This window comes from Talpa europaea, assembly GCF_964194135.1.
Source record: "Talpa europaea genome assembly, chromosome: 1".
Classification (NCBI taxonomy): Eukaryota; Metazoa; Chordata; class Mammalia; order Eulipotyphla; family Talpidae; genus Talpa; species Talpa europaea.
In genome coordinates this window covers 8,124,230-8,136,199 of record NC_140073.1, presented here as the reverse complement: position 1 = coordinate 8,136,199, position 11,970 = coordinate 8,124,230, and the positions used below count along the sequence as shown (strand labels likewise).

At 39.0% G+C, this 11,970-nt stretch overlaps 1 protein-coding gene across 1 annotated transcript; it reads right to left on the bottom strand.

Moving 5' to 3' along the window:
- Positions 1-5,621: 5,621 nt before the first annotated feature.
- LOC311170421 (olfactory receptor 5A1-like) lies at positions 5,622-6,690 on the bottom strand (the record flags this gene model as incomplete). The annotated part of the gene is made up of 1 exon (XM_084232785.1): positions 5,622-6,690. The coding sequence occupies one exon, from the start codon at positions 6,688-6,690 to the stop codon at positions 5,731-5,733; it is 960 nt and encodes a 319-aa protein (XP_084088911.1). The 3' UTR covers positions 5,622-5,730.
- Between the last annotated feature and the right edge of the window lie 5,280 nt (positions 6,691-11,970).

The following is an 11,970-nucleotide window of genomic DNA, read 5'->3' as shown; positions in this document are numbered from 1 at the left end:
TATTTATTTCATTTGCTTGAGTCAGTTTCTCCACCTCCATTTATTGTGGCTGCTTTTCACTTATGCCAGGACTAACACCACAGCATTGACGAACAGCCCACTGAACAGGCTGCCTTATCCTTAAGAGTTTTTTAAAATAAATGTTACAATCCTGGTACTGGATTTACTTTTTTGTTTTGTTTTGTTTTGTTTTTTTTCTTTTAGAAATTTAATAAGCAATTTTCAAATTCACTAGTTACAGTTATTCATAAAGTCAAAATATCTTTCTTTTTACGTCAGTAAGAATTGGGTTAATGTCCTCTTTAATTCTTTTTTTTTTCTTTTTTTTAATATTAAATTTTATTTTTATATTCCCCCATACAATTGCAAATGCCCCATTCTGACCCCAATCCTTCCCCTCCCGCCCCCCACCCCCCAAAAAGTGTCTCTGGTTCATAGTTTTTTGTTGATTTTGATTTTCACTTTCTTATATTCATTTTCCTGGTCCCTTATTTAAGTTTTCTAGATTCCTGCTATGAGTGAGACCATCCGGTATTTTTCTTTTTCTTTTTGGCTTATTTCGCTGAGCATGATCCCTTCCAGCGCCATCCATGTTGCTGCAAATTGCATGTGTTTATCTTTTTTGAATGCTGAGTAATATTCCATGGTATATATATACCACATCTTCTGGATCCAGTCATCTATTTTTGGGCATTTGGGTTGTTTCCAAAGCTTAGCTATTGTAAACAGTGCTGCTATAAACATAGGGGTGCAGGTGGTCTTTGGAATTGATGTTTCTGTGTCCTTTGGGTAAATACCTAGGAGTGGAATTGCTGGATCATATGGAAGCTCTATGTTTAGTAGGTCCAGAAATCTCCACACAGCTCTCCAAAGTGGTTGGACCAGTTTGCACTCCCACCAACAGTGCAGAAGAGTTCCTTTTTCTCCACACCCTCGCCAACATTTGTTGTTGCTAGTTTTTTTAATATGTGCCATTCTCACTGGTGTGAGATGGTATCTCATGGTAGTTTTGATTTGCATTTCCCTGATGACAAGTTCAATAAATGGTGCTGGGAAAACTGGGTCACTACATGCAAAAGAATGAAGCTTGACCACTACCTCACACCATACACAAAAATCAACTCAAAATGGATTAAAGAACTAGACATAAGACCTGAAACCATAAAATACATAGAAGGAAATATAGGCGAAACACTACGGGATTTGCACATCAAAGACATCTTTACAGACACATCACCCAAAGCAGTGATAGTGAAGACAAAGATAAACAGCTGGGACTACATCAAATTAAAGAGCTTCTGCACAGCAAAAGAGACAATAACAAAAACAAAGAGAAACCCCACCAACTGGGAGAACATTTTTGCACCCAACACTAATGATAAAGGACTGATCACAAAAGTCTGCAAAGAGCTGATGAGACTCAACAACGACAAAGAAAATAATCCAGTCATAAAATGGGCAGAAGAGCTAAAAAGAAACTTCTCTGAAGAGGAAATGCAAATGGCCAACAGACATATGAAAAAATGTTCAACATCACTTGTCATCAGGGAAATGGATTTACTCTTAAGGGAAATGCACATCACAAAGTACAGTGTAAAGTTTTGACCAGTCAATGGGACTACATTTCTTTTATTTATTACATCCTGATAAAGAGGAAGCTGTAACTAAATGTATGTGAGTGACCCATCTCTACAAAATAAGAGTGTGGGTTGTGAATTGATTCAGATAATCATGAGAAATTTTACCTTCTAAAAATTTGGACAGCTGGATGAAAAATATCTGAATATATTCATCTCTTTATGAATTTTACAAAGAAAATTGTGATGGATTGTTGACTGATATAAATATTAATAGAAATTTCACTGTGTAAATCTAGCTAACAAAATACCCTACCCAAAATTACAACCTAGACAAGTGCATGAGTGATGAAAAGTCAGAATGGTGTGCAATAAATAAAAACGATGAGCTATAAGAAAGATTGAAGCCCTAGTAAGATCAATACTACCTGGTTTTACAGTGGGCCCATCACTGGTGTTTTGAAAAGACCAAAAGACCAAAGATATTATACATGTGCTTTGACTGTCCTTTATGTAGGGACCAGTTTGTTTCTTGCTACTCAGAATTGAGATGGAAATCAAGTTATTACTAATATTATTTCCAAGCAGATCAGTAAGGGGATAACAAATGAGAAGGGTGCTTGGGTGGTAAGTCTGGAGAACATAGAAAAGCCTGCTTTTCCTACATGTATCCCCCCATGAATTCAGTACATCACTGCTCAGGATGCAATTATTAAATTTGCAACGTTTCCACCTTTACAGAAACCATCTCAACTGATTCTAGATAAAATATTATTTCCAGTTCATATATGGAAAACCAGAAGGTGACAAAGTTCAGTATTAAGTCATTGATAACTACAGAACTAGATCTCAACTTCACCTTAACCCCTGTGTACCTGACATTAATCTTGTCTCTGAGCTCAGGGAATTTGGATAAGGGGGAACATACCATGGAAGACACCACTGGGAGAGGGCAGTGCTGAAGAACAAAAGTGACCACGTGTCACACTCTTTGCTCCCCACAGCCACTGCTAGGAGGCTTACACAGCTGTGGAGACAGCACACAATCCTCTCTTGTTTCTAAATCTTGTTCTCACCTTGACCAAGATCCCTCAGGAATACACACTTCTTGCCAAGGATGTAATGGCGTATTTCTTCCCTGAGAAACGTTCCAGGATGGACCCGCTTGACTCCAGGATGGGAGCTGTGAGCCATGAAACAGGTTGTTCACTGACAGCAAGAGAGATGCCCACAGCTGGGAATCCTCTAATATTTATTATTGAGGGCAGCAGAGTGAGGGGGAAAGACAATTAGGTGGAGGGATCCTCCAGGCACCTGCTCCCTGGGGTCTTGTTCCATGGAGCTTTGATCACAGCTAATCCGCCCATTAACCATGTCCCCTCTGGATCCTTTCCCCATAGTCTTCGCATAGTCTCAAGATTATAGATTTTGTTTTAACAAACTTGTGGGCAATTGAGCTGGAAATGTCTTAGGAATATTTCTGCATCATATGTTTACTTTCCAGGTAAGTAACATGAACCAGACTTGTAAGGAATCTGCCCAAGCTGACATAGCCAGTTGGTAAATAGCTTAGTAGCAATAAATTAGATGAGTGGACACTTTCTTGTTTACCAAAAACTTTCCTTTTAAATAAATTAATGTATAATTTTTCAATTACCTGGCACGAATTTATCATCACAGCAGCCCTGTGAAGCGTACGAGGAATCAAGGAAGGAAATTTCATTTCTTCTCTCTACTTAAATATTATTGAGATTCACAAAGACACTTATATATTTTTCCATATTGAAGTTCAAAAATCTAGCCCCACAAATCACTGTGGCTAGTTAAAGGCGTCACACATTTATCAGCTTCTTGGGAACCCTTTTATCATCTTTATTCCTCAGGTTATAGAAAATAAGGTCAGCGTGGGAATGACAACACAGAACATGACCAGGACATGTTCTGTTCATGGAGTGGCAGAAGGAGGACACACGTGCACAGAGAGGCTGTGCCATAGAGGACAGGCATAGCTGCCAGGAAGGAGGCACAGGAGTTGAAGGCCTTGAACTACCTCTGCTGCAGGGCATTGTCACTACGGAAGCTCCATGGAACCAGAGCATTAGGGGTTGGCAAAAAAGACCCAACTTCATCAAAAACAAGTGAAAGAAAAGTAATCATTGGGCATAGGGACAGACTGAAGGAAGATAAGGGTATAATCTAGGGACTGTCACATATGAAATGCTGAATGGTATTTTGCCCACAATGGCAGAGATAAAAGCTAGTAACTATTTACATACTAGTACATCATGAGGATTCCACATAAATCCAAACCATGAGACATTTTTCTTTTATTTATTACTTTATTTTGTTAGTTGTTTTGTTCCAATGACTTTTGGCAATAGAGTAACTTAACGTTCTCTGCCAAATTAAATCGATAGACAGAAGCTTCAGGGAACTGGAGTAAACAGAAAGGTGAGGGGGAAAAATGTCAAATTGAAAAGTCAATGTTTCATGTAAGTAAGAGATTTCAGACCATGGTAACACCTCCACGTGTGGTCATTTCTATGAATGTGAGTTCCTTCCACTTCAGCAATGAAGCTGCAGAGGTAGGAAAAGGGCTCTTTATGCGTTATTGAGTCCTAACTGGAGGAGATATTCCAAAGCTACTTAATTTTTAACATGAGGGTAATAACAACATAAACATGGGAAAGAAATTGTTAAAATTAATTAATTTTTTTAAAGTTTTCTGGGGTTTCTCTTGCATATATGAAATTGAAAAATAAAATTGCATAAGTTAGTAATCTTTAGGTATTACCATATACCAGATTCTGAATTTTTCATGCCTAGTTTCAGATAATGATTTTGTCATTCATTGAGGAAGATGCAATTTTATTCTCAATGGGGAAGTGAGGAAAATCTGTGTGCAAGTAGCTGGCAGAAGGGCACCTTTCTACAAAGTGTGGTAGAGATGAGTTTACTAATCACAGTCTGTTAAGTAAAGAACAGACCTTTTAACCACTTTTTTGCTTTATTTAGACTCTGCTGTTCCACACTCAATGCTCAAAGTCACCAACTATAAAGATTGTGATGGATTGTTGCTACCTGCGAAGAACATGGTGGACTCAATATGCCAGTGGTCCTACTTGAGAGAGGGAGATTATTTAATGCTTCATGCATAACAAAAACAAATTGTATTCATCCCAGGGCTACATGAAGCCCAAATGTTGTACACATAATATCGTATATGTAGGGTACTTAATCCATGAATTCTTGTTTGAAGAATTGTTCTGTCAATTTTCAACAAATTTTCTGGTTTGGAATCTAAATTTCTGCAGCACCCTCGAATCTGCTGTTTCCAGGAGACTCAGAGCTTCAGGAATTCAGGTGCTGCTTCTTTAGGCACAACATGGGAGTGAACATTTCTGAGTCTCAGAGCCTCTAGGTAGCTGACATGGAGTGTGACCAGGTGCACCTGTGTCACGAATTGATGGCTTTGGCATCATTCTAGGCCTGAGCATTTCCCCAACCTTTACTTTTAATCATTTCATTCCTTTCTCCCTCTCATTTTCACAACTTACTTCACAAGATGACTCAAGAATAACTCAGAGGAAATAGGTTTGGGGGGAATAAAATAAGAAAAAGTTCTCTCTCTCTCTCTCTCTCTCTTTTTTCCCTGGTCTCTTTTACTCTCCCTCCATGCCTCCTTCAACAAGATGAAGTTCATAATAAGCAATTTACTCAATTTTAGTTTTCACAAAATAATGAACACATTCTTTTATACCATAATTGAAATATAAATAAATGAAAACTAAAAGAAGTTCATGTAAGAAAGAACAGTTTGGGTGACTTCCTACGTTTCTCTACATACACTATCTTTCAGACCCTCTGTTCTCAAAAACAAGGTTTATGTGCTGGGTCTAATATGGAAAAAAGTTTTCAAGGTGCCTATCACTTGCATTTGCTGCTCAGCTATATCCCTGCTTGCAGACCACTAATATAAGGGTACCAGTTGGCAGGAAGCCAGATTTTTACCTTCTCTGTTAGATATTCTAATGATCTACAAATGGACCCTTACAAATTCTGACCACTAAATGTCATTAGGAGTAGAAATACCTGACTTCATATTATTTCTTGTTTTAATTTCCCAAATTTTGTTTTCACTGTTCAGGAAACACTACAAAATATTTTTCCGACTGATGTAAATGTTAACTCTCTTTATCACCCTCCTGAGGGCTTCTTTGATATCCTTGTTCCTCAGACTATAGATAAAAGGATTTAACATGGGGATAATGAGAACATAGAACACGGAAAGAAACTTGTTCTGTTTCGTGGAGTGGCCAGAGCTAGGATGCATGTACACACTCAGGGCTGTGCCATAGAAGAGAGTCACAACCGCCAGGTGGGAGGCACAGATGTTGAAGGCCTTAGTGCTAGCTTTGAGAGAGGAAATTTTCAGGATGGAAGCTGCAATGAAACCATAGGATAACAAAATAATAATCAGAGGACCTAAAACAACGAAACAAACTAACACGAAAAGACTCATTTGACTGATGAAGGGATTAGAACAAGAAAGACTAATAATTTCAGTTATGTTACAGAAGAAATTCTGGATGACATTTGGCCCACAGTAGCATAACTGAAAGCCAGTGATTGTTTCAACTAAGCCAGAAAAGAAACCGCACCCAAGGGCCCCAGCAACCATCTTCCAACAGAGCCCAGGTGCCATGATGGTTGAGTACTGGAGAGGGTTGCCAATGGCCACGTATCTATCATAGGCCATGGCAGCCAAGAGGCAGCACTCAGCCTGACCCATCCAGGAAACTACAAAACACTGACTGGCACAGGCAAAGAAGGAAATAGCTTTTTTATCTTTGAAGAAGTCTGAAAGCATCCTTGGGCTGATGGAAGAAGTGTAGCAGATGTCTATAAATGACAGAAAACTGAGGAAAAAGTACATTGGTGTGTGCAGGTGGGAGTCCATCCTGATTAGGGTGATGAGACCCAGGTTCCAGAATAATGTCACCAGGTAGATCAGCAGGAAGACTGGAAAGAGACTAAGCTGCAGCTCTTTATCTTCTGAGATTCCCAGGAGAACAAACATGGTCACAGACGTGAGGTTTCTGTACCCTGCCATGGACCAGCTGGGCACCATGTGCTGAGAAAAGATGAAAGAGGAAATGGTTTCACTGGCAAAAACCAGAAAACAGTACTCTTCATTGTTCTCTTTCATGCAGCTGACTAAATATACAAACATGATTCATTAATGTTGAGTGAATCTTGCCTCTTTGTAATATCACCAATGTTATGTTCATAAGTTCTCTATATAAATACTCTCACTCTCTCTATGGTACAAGACAAAGTGGTGAGGCATCATCAATGCTTTATCCACTAAAATATCTTGATTCCCTCTGTCCCTTTCAAATTTACAATGACTTGACAATGGGAATTACACCAAATTACAGTGACACTGTCCAATCAGCACAGGTTAAAAGGTCACTTTAACTAGGCAGCCCCATGTGACCAGTGCTTGGAGAAGACCCTGCATCATGCGAAGCCTCAGTGTAAAATGAGGATGTAAGTAGGTGCTCGATAAAATCTTTAAAATCACCTTGAGGGGGAAACCCTGATAGTGCAAGGGGTGAAGCACACCACTATGAAGCTATCAGAAGCCACTGCAGCATGAGTTGGAATCCAACCATCCGGGGAGGTTACCCACATGGCTCAGCAGACCTCTCCTGTCTCACCCTCAGCAGTGTATTTAAGTCAATCCACCAGTTCTGCTCGCCACTCTGTCTCTGGTGAATCCTCTCAGCCCCCAACCTCTGGCTTGTAGCCCATTCTTGTATGCATAAATAAATGAAACTTTTTAAAAATAATAAAATAAAATAAAATCACCTTGAGAATGAGTATTTTAACGATTTATAATGAGAGCGTACAGGAGATTTCGTAAGTATCTTTCTGTGTTCACAAGGTCTGGAAAGAAACAGGAATATATAACAGGGTCATGGAAGGAGACACATGGCCAGTCGTGGTTGGGAAATGGATGTAACTTAACCAAGTTAGTGACTCAGGAAGCCTCCTGAGAAGTTAGATAATACACAGTTGGTAGTGCTTTAAGCTCCCTTCCTTGAAGCTACAGTTTGTCATACTTAATTCAGAGATACTTATAACTTATATAGTCTAGAAGAGTGATTCAGGCTCTTCATGGAGTCGGTGATACTTTTGTAAATGTGTGGGAAACTCTGACCCTCCACCAGCAAAGCCACCGACAGCTCCTGTCCATGGTCTTACTGGATTCTCAGTTACCACAGAGTCCACTGTCATTTCCAGGTGTAAGACTCATCCTACAAAAGTCACTTAAGCTCATAAATGTCAGGATGTGTAGACAATGGAAATGGGAACTGGGAAATTGTGGCAGAATCTGGAGTTCTTTTCTCCTTCTTCACTGGTATCAGAACAAGGAAAATGAAGACCTGCATTTCTGAGCCAAAGTACATGACTCTTGCCCCGGCAGTGAGTGTCTGCCCGAGGGGCAGCAGTGTCCTTGTCCTCAGAGGTCATGAGAACACTTCTGACACAGCACATCTTCATCCGGGAACTCATACCATCAAGAAATTACAGGATGTATTTGTTGGAATTAAAACTCACGCAAACATTCTAGTGGCAAAATCCAGTGTTTTAAAATACAGTTATTCAAATGTAAGAATTGGGCTCCAGGTTGGACTTTGTCATTTTATCGATATAAAATAATGAAGATTTTTTATCTCTGTATATCATTTTCCTCACTTGTAAATTTAATAAGTACCTGAAAAGTATCATTCCATTAGGAAATGAGATATAAGCAAGAGGTCATAGTACTTAGTGAACACAAATACCTCAATAAATGTTACCAATAATATCATTAGTTATTATCTATTTCATTTGCTTGAGTCAGGTTCTCCACCTCCATTTATTGTGGCTGCTTCTCACTGATGCCAGGACCAACACTACAGCATTGATGAACAGCCCACTGAACAGGCTGCCTTATCCTTAAGAGCTTTTTAAAATAAATGTTACAATCCTGGAATTGGATTTATTCTTAAGGGAAATGTACATCACAAAGTACAGTGTAAAGTTTTGACCAGTCAATGGGACTACATTTCTTTTATTTATTAGATCCTGATAAAGAGGAAGCTATAACTAAATGTACATGAGTGACCCATCTCTACAAAATAAGAGTGTGGGTTGTGAATTGATTCAGTTAATCATGAGAAATTTTACCTTCTAAAAATTTGGACAGCTGGATGAAAAATATCTGAATATATTCAACTCTTGATGAATTTTACAAAGAAAATTGTGAAAGATTGTTGACTGATATAAATATTAACAGAAATTTCACACTGTCAATCTAGCTAACAAAATACCCTACCCAAAATTACCACCTTAGACAAGTGCATGAGTGATGAAAAGTCAGAATGGTGTGCAATAAATAAAAACGATGAGCTATAAGAAAGATTGAAGACCTGGTAAGATCAATACTACCTGGTTTGACAGTGGGCCCATCACTGGTGTTTTGAAAAGACCAAAAGACCAAAGATACTATACATGTGCTTTGGCTGTCCTTTATGTAGGGACCAGTTTGTTTCTTGCTGCTCAGAATTGAAATGGAAATCAAGTTATTACTAATATTATTTCCAAGCAGATTCAGTAAGGGGATAACAAATGAGAAGGGTGCTTGGGTGGTAAGTCTGGAAAACATAGAAAAGCCTGCTTTTCCTACATGTATCCCCCCATTAATTCAGTACATCACTGCTCAGGATGCAATTATTAAATTTGCAACATTTCCACCTTTACAGAAACCATCTCAACTGATTCTAGATAATATTATTTCCAGTTCATATATGGAAAACCAGAAGGTGACATAGTTCAGTATTAAGTCATTGATAATTACAGAACTAGATCTCAACATTACCCTAACCCCTGTGTAATACCTGATATTAATCGTGTCTCTGAGGTCAGGGAATTTGGATAAGGGGGAACATTCCATGGAAGACACCACTGGGAGAGGGCAGTGCTGAAGAACACAAGTGACCACGTGTCACACTCTTTGCTCCCCACAGCCACTGCTAGGAGGCTTACACAGCTGTGGAGACAGCACACAACCCTCTCTTGTTTCTAAATCTTGTTCTCACCTTGACCAAGATCCCTCAGGAATAGACACTTCTTGCCAAGGATGGAAATGGCGTATTTCTTCCCTGAAAAACGTTCCAGGATGGACCCGGTTGACTCCAGAATAGGAGCTGTGAGCCATGAAACAGGTTGTTCACTGACAGCAAGAGAGATGCCCCCAAGCGGGGAGTCCTCTAATATTTATTATCAAGGGCAGCAGAGTGAGGGGGAAAGACAATTAGATGGAGGGAGCCTCCAGGCACCTGCTCTCTGGGGTCTTGTTCCAGGAAGCTTTGGTCACCGCTAATCGGCCCATTAGCCATGTCCCCTCTGGATCCTTTCCCCATAGTCTTCCCATAGTCTCAAAGTTATAGATTTTAACAAACTTGTGGGCAATTGAGCTGGAAATGTCTTAGGAATATTTCCGCATCATATGTTTACTTTCCAGGTAAGTAACATGAACCAGAGTTGTAAGGAATCTGCCCAAGCTGACACAGCCAGTTGGTAAATAGCTTAGTAGCAATAAATTAGATGAGTGGACACTTTATTATTTACCAAAAACTTTCATTTTAAATATATTAATGTATAATTTTTCAATTACTTGACACGAATTTATCATCATAGCAGCCCTGCAAAGCATACGAGGAATCAAGGAAGGGAATTTCATTTCTTCTCCCTACTTAAATATTATTGAGATTGACAAAGACACTTATATATTCTTACCCTTTTTCCATATTGAAGTTCAAAAATCTAGCCCCACAAATCGTTGTGGCTAGTGAAAGGTGTCACGCATTTATCAGCTTTTTGGGAACCCCTTTATCATCTTTATTCCTCAGGTTATAGAAAATAAGGTCAGCGTGGGAATGACAACACAGGACATGACCAGGACATGTTCTGTTCGTGGAGTGGCAGAAGGAGGACACATGTGCACAGAGAGGCTGTGCCATAGAGGACAGTCATAGCTGCCAGGTAGGAGGCACAGGAGTTGAAGGCCTAAAACTAGCTCTGGTGCAGGGCATTCTCACTGTGGATGCTCCATGAAACCAGAGCATTAGTGGTTGGCAAAAAAGACCCAACTTCATCAAAAACAAGTGAAAGAAAAGTAGTCAATGGGCATAGGGACAGACTGAAGGAAGATAAGGGTATAATCTAGGGACTGTCACATATGAAATGCTGAATGGTATTTTGCCCACAGTGGTAGAGATAAAAGCTAGTAACTGTTTAAATACTAATAAATCATGAGAATTCCATGTACATCCAAACCATGAGACATTTTTCTTTTATTTATTAGTTATTTGTTAGTTGTTTTGTTCCAAAGACTTTTGGCAATAGAGTAGCTTAATGTTCTCTGCCAAATTAAATTGAAAGACAGAAGCTTCAGTGAACTGAAGTACACAGAAAAAAAGGTGAGGGGGAAAATGTCAAATTGAAAAGTCAAGGTTTCATGTAAGTAAGAGATTTCAGACCATGGTAACACCTCCACATGTGGTCATTTCTATGAACGTGAGCTCCTTCCACTTCAGCAATGAAGCTGCAGAGGTAGGAAAAGGGCTCTTTATGCGTTATTGTATCCTAACTGGAGGAGATATTCCAAAGCTGCTTAAGTTTTAACATGAGGATAATAAAAACTTAAACATAGACAAGAAATTGTTAAAATTAATTAAATTTTTAAAAGTTTTCTGGGGTTTCTCTTGACATATATGAAATTGAATAATAAAATTGCATAAGTTAGCAATCTTTAGGTATTACCATATGCCAGATTCTGGATTTTTCATGCCTAGTTTCAGATAATCATTTTGTCATTCATTGAGGAAGATGCCATTTTTGTTCGCAATGGGGAAGTGAGGAAAATCTTTGTGCAAGTAGCTGGCAGAAGGGCACCTTTCTACAAAGTGTGGTAGAGATGAGTTTACTAATCACAGTCTGTTAAGTAAAGAACAGACCTTTTTACCACTTTTTTGCTTTATTTAGACTCTGCTGTCTCACACTCAATGCTTCAGTCACCCACTATAAAGATTGTGATGGATTGTTGCTACCTGGGAAGAACATGGTGGACTCAATTTGCCAATGGTCCTACTTGAGAGAGGGAGATTATTTATTGCTTCATGAATAACAAAAACAAATCATATTCATCCCAGGGCTACATGAAGCCCAAATGTTGTACACATAATATCATATATGTAGGGTACTTAATCCATGAACTCTTGTTTGAAGAATTGTTCTGTCAATTTTCTACAAATTTTCTTGTTTGGAATCTACATTTCTG